The 6,301-nt window shown below is 33.2% G+C and overlaps 1 protein-coding gene across 2 annotated transcripts; it reads left to right on the forward strand.

The window, feature by feature from the left end:
• The first annotated feature begins 958 nt into the window (after nt 1–958).
• LOC114167041 (acyl-coenzyme A oxidase 4, peroxisomal-like) lies at nt 959–6,055 on the forward strand. 2 transcript variants are annotated; one of them, XM_028051954.2, is made up of 13 exons: nt 959–1,239; nt 1,941–2,045; nt 2,628–2,734; nt 2,858–2,935; nt 3,016–3,139; nt 3,255–3,328; nt 3,412–3,471; nt 3,623–3,732; nt 4,254–4,413; nt 4,805–4,881; nt 4,956–5,127; nt 5,256–5,348; nt 5,754–6,055. In XM_028051954.2, exons 1-13 carry the CDS (start codon nt 1,212–1,214, stop codon nt 5,877–5,879), a joined length of 1,314 nt encoding a protein of 437 aa, XP_027907755.2. In that variant the 5' UTR covers nt 959–1,211; the 3' UTR covers nt 5,880–6,055. The 2 variants fall into 2 exon arrangements, with proteins under 2 accessions (XP_027907755.2, XP_027907756.2); XM_028051955.2 differs by having other exon boundaries at nt 964–1,239; nt 2,664–2,734.
• Nucleotides 6,056–6,301: the final 246 nt, after the last annotated feature.

A 6,301-nucleotide genomic window follows, 5' to 3' on the forward strand; every position in this document is an offset into this window, starting at 1 on the left:
AAGATGTAAGTTTACATGAAGGGGAGAGATAAAAGATGTGATGAATAATATTATATCAAAGAATGAAGAATGATGTACTCTTTTCTTTGACTAGGTTTTTATACCAAAGGAAGGTTTTAACGAGACACGTTCTTTGATCAATGGACACTCAAGAAAAAGTCTTATGAAATTTATGGATGTCCATTGAGTTGTTAGCAGTTACCTATGATTGATTGCTATTATGTTATCATTAACATTGTAACCATTGAGTTGTATCCCTTGGATTGTCTTTTATATCTATAAATAGAAACTTCTAAATTCTAATAAAGGACACACAGAAAATCAGTCTTTATTCTCTGTTCTCTTTCTCTCAGTTATTTTATATAATAAATTACTAGTTTAATAGTTTATATACCGTTAAAATTGTTATTAATAACTATAATTTTCAAATTAATAAATTTTAAATTAATATATACTGTACTATAAATAATTTATATTCGCACAAATTTAAATTACTTTTATTAATTATTAATATTCACCAAATTTAAGTATGATTTAAATTAATAATAAGTTTCAAAATTTTAATTCATTAGTAATATTTTAAATCAATATTTGAATTTTAATATTTTAAAATTAATCTTTAATATGTTTACGTTAACTTAAAATTTAAAAAAAAAAATAAACACCGAGACAAATCGAATTATCATCAATTATTGTTATAAAAAAATTGATTATGAAATATAGACAAAAGTAAGAGTCACTTCAGTTCTCATTACCTGTTAATTTTTTTTCATCATGCTTCGATTTTTTTAATATATTTTTATATTAGTGTATTTTATTGCAAATTTGGCATCATAACTTTAAAATATTATTAAAATAAAATAAAAAATTTTGTATATAAGGTAAATGAAAAATTTCATCATATACTGTTTCATATAATATGAACAAAATAGTCACGGGTTTTTCTGGTAAGGTTGATATAATGAAGTTTTCGGATTTTGTCAAACAAGAGAACACCGCATACATGGAGGGATGAAAGTAGTAGTCATCAACACCAACACGTAACGTTGTGCTGACGCGGACAATCATCATTGCCTTGGATTGCGTATTATTTGTTACTTCATAGCCCCGAAGTTCCATTTACTCGCTCTTCTTCCGATTTCCTATAATATTGTGCCACCTGACCTGAACCCCTAATTTTCACTTTCCATTTCTTCGATCTCTCTCCGACCATGACGATTCCCTCTTCTACGAATCCAGGTCAGTGATTTTTTCAGTTTTATTTAGTGTCACAGTTTGCATCATTCAATCATAGCGATCGGTTTCAACATGACCGAGACTTTCTGAGCATGTTCAAGCGCTCTTTGATTCGAACAGGATTTGCTAAATATCTTTTCCTTTATTTTTCACATCAATTCTTTAATATTCTTTGTTTGCTGTTTGAAATATGTGTGAGAAATTGAAGTGTCATTTTGATTCAGTAAAGCATTATGTTCTTCTGCACTTGATTTTATTTTATTTTTCTGTCAGAGGTGGTTAGCTTTGCTCTAATGTAAATATAGGTGTTTTTCTAAAAGTAAACAGTATTGTGTAGAAGATTGATATATTGGATTAACCCAGCGTGCTTAGTTTGGTTGACTGACACGTTGTTAATTCTTATTTATCTAACGCTACGATCACTACTATTAATAGTGTTAACATTTTATCAGAACCGGGTTTGTTCAAGGATCAGTCCTTATTACAATGTCTGATGACCTTTTGGTGCACCGTTACTGTTGTATCTCAACCTGAAAGAATCAGCCAAACATATTATTTAGTTATCATTTGCTCCAGTAATTTATTTATTCCCGTCTTCTAATCCACAATGGATGTTTTGAATTTTTTTGGCATTTATTACTGTATTTAATAATTTTATTAAGATGTTGTGCTGTTCTTTTTAATGAATGCTTTGGTTTGTGCAGACGGATCTGTCAAAAATGCAATGCCCTCGTATTTTTATTTACCACCACTAGATGTTTCTGCAGCATTTCCACAAGCAACACCAGCATCAACGTTTCCACCTTCTGGTAAGAAATTTCTGTGATTATATAGGTCGAACTAGAGTAACAATGCTGTCTTTGCTTGAGCTTAGCTAGGTGTGTGCATTAAGTTTACGGGGCTTTTTATGTTGATAAAAGATATACACATTAATAATCAAGATATAGTTCAGGTGTAAAGCCCCCTCCCACAAAGGCTTGTAGCGCTTTTATGTTCTAACTTTGTGCTCTGTTAAATTGTTACCTTTAATTATCAATTTAATGTATATTTTTAACCATTTGTGACATTGTATGAACTATTCTCTAGCCCTCTCTGACGCACACACATTCATCCACACATGTGAGTGTGCTCAATCACAGAAAATTACATGTGTTTTCCAATAATTTTTTCGTTACATTTATGTGTTTAGTACTTTTCATTTAGGAAGTAAATTTATCTAACAAAGCTGAGCCAAAGACACCCTTAAAATATGATTTTCTTCTTCCTTAATTCCCTTTACATTGATGCGCATAACTTGGTATGCTGACATTTTTACTGTTTTTAATATTTTGATTTAAACAAGTTATTCTTCAGGAATTCACTTCCTATTTTACCTGATGTCTGAGAAACAGCTTCAGATTATTTTCAATTGGATGACTTGTTGACAGCGGAGGAGCATGCCATTAGGAGGAAAGTAAGAGAGTGTATGGAAAAAGAAATTGCTCCAATAATGACTGAGGCATGTATTTGTGATGCTGTTATTACTTGAATTGAAACAAATATGACAGGAAGTTATTCTTCCATAATGTTACCTTCTTTTTTTTCTTCCAATCCATCATCTTTCAACTTTTCTTCTTCTCAGTATTGGGAGAAGGCCAAGTTCCCATTTCATGTTATTCCAAAGCTTGGTGCCTTGCGCATTGCTGGTGGCACGATCAAGGTTCTCCTTACTGATATTTTCCTCTGTTGTTTATATATTCCGCATGATCAATGAAGTTCTTAGCTAGCTCTGATTCTCAGGATTATGGTTGTCCTGGTCTTTCTATCACTGGAAGTGCAATAGCTACGGCAGAAGTTGCAAGAGTTGATGCCAGCTGTTCAACTTTTATTTTGGTCCATTCATCCTTGGCTATGCTTACTATTGGTAATAACCTTGTTCATTTAATGTAAATAGTTCCCTATATGTTAGTTGTTTTATTTGTATTGGTGATACCATGTCAATAGTTCCTGATATTTTTAACTTTGACTGTCAAGTTTAGCATTGTGTGGATCAGAAGCTCAGAAGCAAAAGTATCTGCCTTCTTTGGCACAGTTTCATACTGTAGCATGCTGGGTTAGTTAGTTTTCCTGGCAATATATTATTTTATGTTTCTGCGGAAAAGCTACTTCTGAAATGGGTTATTTTCTTAACAATAGGCTTTGACTGAACCTGACTATGGAAGTGATGCCAGTGCTTTGAAGACCACTGCCACAAAGGTGCGTTACTGTATGCAGACCTTAATTAGTATTTGCTTTTTATTCTTTTTGCCTTATGTGTCTTGTTAATCATTCTTAATTTTATGTGTTTAATTGTTCCAAATTTCAATAGTATTGATACTATGTAGTTGCTTTGCTTTTAAATGAACAGGTGGAGGGTGGATGGATCCTTGAGGGCCAAAAGCGGTGGATAGGAAACAGTACATTTGCTGATGTATTGGTTGTCTTTGCTAGGAATGCAGCCACGAATCAAATAAATGGGTATGAAATGAGTCCTTACCTTCAGTATTTAGTCTCTGCATGCTCATATATGAAAATGAAATATGTTAACTTAGTTTTAATATACCACTTCATCTAAATTTCAAAGAGATTCAGTTATGTATTAAAATTTTGTGGACTGCCATGTACCATTGCCCTGCTTCCCAATGGGGAGGGAAATGAATAAAATAACTGACATATTTTGATATGGTAAAACATTAGCCTGATATGATGCCTGCATACCATGGCCTATTGAAATCACACAATTCAAGGAAAGGATCTATGAAGAAGGAATTCTTTCTATTTTTGGGGATACGGCGGACAGTAAAGAATGTCTTAGTTGGATGGAATTTTGTATTGCTAGGAACTAACAACAATAACATGCTAATACACTCTCTCTTTCTCTCTCTCTCTCTCTCTCTCACACACACACACACACACTCCTAGCTTCTGTTTTATGTGAACCTATTGTGTATTGAAATTAATATTCTATTTACATATAGACCCTGCACTTTCTATTTCAGATTTATCATTAAAAAGGACGCACCTGGTTTAACAGTAACAAAAATAGAGAATAAAATTGGACTTAGGATTGTACAGAATGGTGACATCGTTATGAGAAAAGTTTTTGTCCCTGACGAGGACAGAATTGCAGGAGTAAACTCTTTTCAGGACACAAACAAGGTATGACTGTGTGTTGTTTCTTTCTTTTTCTTTCAATAAATCAATATGAATTCAACAAAAACATATATTGCTTTGAGTTACTTGTTGTCAATAAAAGTTCTATTAGATGCAGCAGTAGATATGATATATCAATCTTTAGTTGGTGTGTCCTCAATTTTCATTTTGACAGATTGTTTTTGTTTTGTTCAAGTAAACTTTAAATTCCCCCTATGCATGTCTTCTATCCTTGTTGTTTTGTTCAATACCAAGATCGGAAAAATTTGGTTAAGAACGTAGATGGAATTACAATCCTTACGTCAGTCAATATCCTCTGTGTATTTTTCATCTTTCATGTTCGGGGCTTGATTTACATCATTACCATTGCTTGTTTGTTTTTGACTCCTAAAACCAGGTGCTTGCTGTTTCACGTATAATGGTTGCTTGGCAACCTATTGGTATATCGATGGGCATCTATGATATGTGTCATAGGTATTGCTTAATTACAATGTAGTCATACTTACTCTTTCACGGCAAATATTTTCTTAATTTGGATTGATCAATAGGTATCTAACAGAGAGAAAACAATTTGGAGCACCATTAGCAGCTTTCCAAATCAGCCAACAGAAACTTGTCCAAATGCTTGGAAATATTCAAGCTATGATTCTTGTTGGTTGGCGCCTGTGCAAATTGTATGAGAGTGGTAAAATGACTCCGGGTCATGCTAGCTTGGGAAAGGTAGCTTCTAACTTATGTCGCAGTCGCAACCCCCTGCTTTCTTTCCTGAAACCAAAATCAAGTAATATTACTTGTAATTATTTTTTTAAGGTAGATGTATGCTAATGAATTTTGTAATGACCTTTCAGTCATGGATCACCTTGAGGGCAAGAGAAACAGCTGCTCTGGGCCGAGAATTGCTTGGTGGCAATGGAATTTTGGCAGATTTTCTTGTGGCAAAGGTATTATTGATTCTTAATACAAGATTTATTATGTCGAGCCTCAAGTTTGACCAATGATTTAAACTGGGTAGTTTAGTTGTATGTTGATGAGTATATAGATCGCCAGAATAAATCTTACCTAATAGATGCGTGAGGAGGTTTTAAACCCTAGTGTAATGTTCTAATGATCTTTGTTTCATTAATGATCTTTGCTTCATTCTGCTGTCAAAGAAGCTATATATAATTTATAAAGTTAAAATTTGAGTATGAAGAACATCTTAATTTATAGACATCTGAGAGGCAGCATTTATATGCTTTGCAACTGATTGACTGCTTTAATTCATCAGTTTAAATTTAGCTATTAATTGGACATAAATTTGGTTAATTAATTTCAAAACATTTTATTTTTCATATGTTGTGTTGCAGGCATTCTGTGATTTAGAACCCATCTATACTTACGAAGGCACGTATGACATCAACACCTTGATTACAGGTAGAGAAGTCACTGGCGTTGCCAGCTTTAAGCCAGTTGCGCAAAGAAGTCGATTGTAGAAGTGTAATACATTGTTTCTTTTGTACACTCCACTAGGCAACTTCAATGTATGCAATGTGGCTGTGACTACAGTGTGTTGGTTAATGTATGAATTTGATAAACGGGAAACATTTAATACTTATAAAGACGCTTGGGTAGATGACTAATAATGAGCAAAGAATCATCAGGTTTTTCAGTTTCGTCTATTCTTAGTTGGCAGATCTAAATGTTTTGAATTGCTCTTTTAGCATTGTCATCTGTGTTGGTCTTGGTGTGTGATTTAGGGCTGCAAATTCTTGCCTTAAAACGAATCTATCCTGTTTATTGATGTAAGGGGATTGAAGTATTTGAAAACTTCTTGCCTTACGAAAGCCTCTAAAACTTGAACTTCATTTAAAAACTTTATTTGATAGCTTTTTAGCGGAAGGCTTTGAGATAGGCT

Source organism: Vigna unguiculata, chromosome 10 (assembly GCF_037176805.1).
Source record: "Vigna unguiculata cultivar grain cowpea cultivar isolate G323 ecotype 2 chromosome 10, ASM3717680v1, whole genome shotgun sequence".
Taxonomy (NCBI): Eukaryota; Viridiplantae; Streptophyta; class Magnoliopsida; order Fabales; family Fabaceae; genus Vigna; species Vigna unguiculata.

Coding starts and splice junctions, on each gene's coding strand:
- LOC114167041 (XM_028051954.2), top strand. CDS start 1,212: ATGACGATTCCCTCTTCTACGAATCCAG. Junction 3,140..3,254: donor CTTGGCTATGCTTACTATTG/GTAATAACCTTG, acceptor TGTCAAGTTTAG/CATTGTGTGGATCAGAAGCT. Junction 3,329..3,411: donor TTCATACTGTAGCATGCTGG/GTTAGTTAGTTT, acceptor TCTTAACAATAG/GCTTTGACTGAACCTGACTA.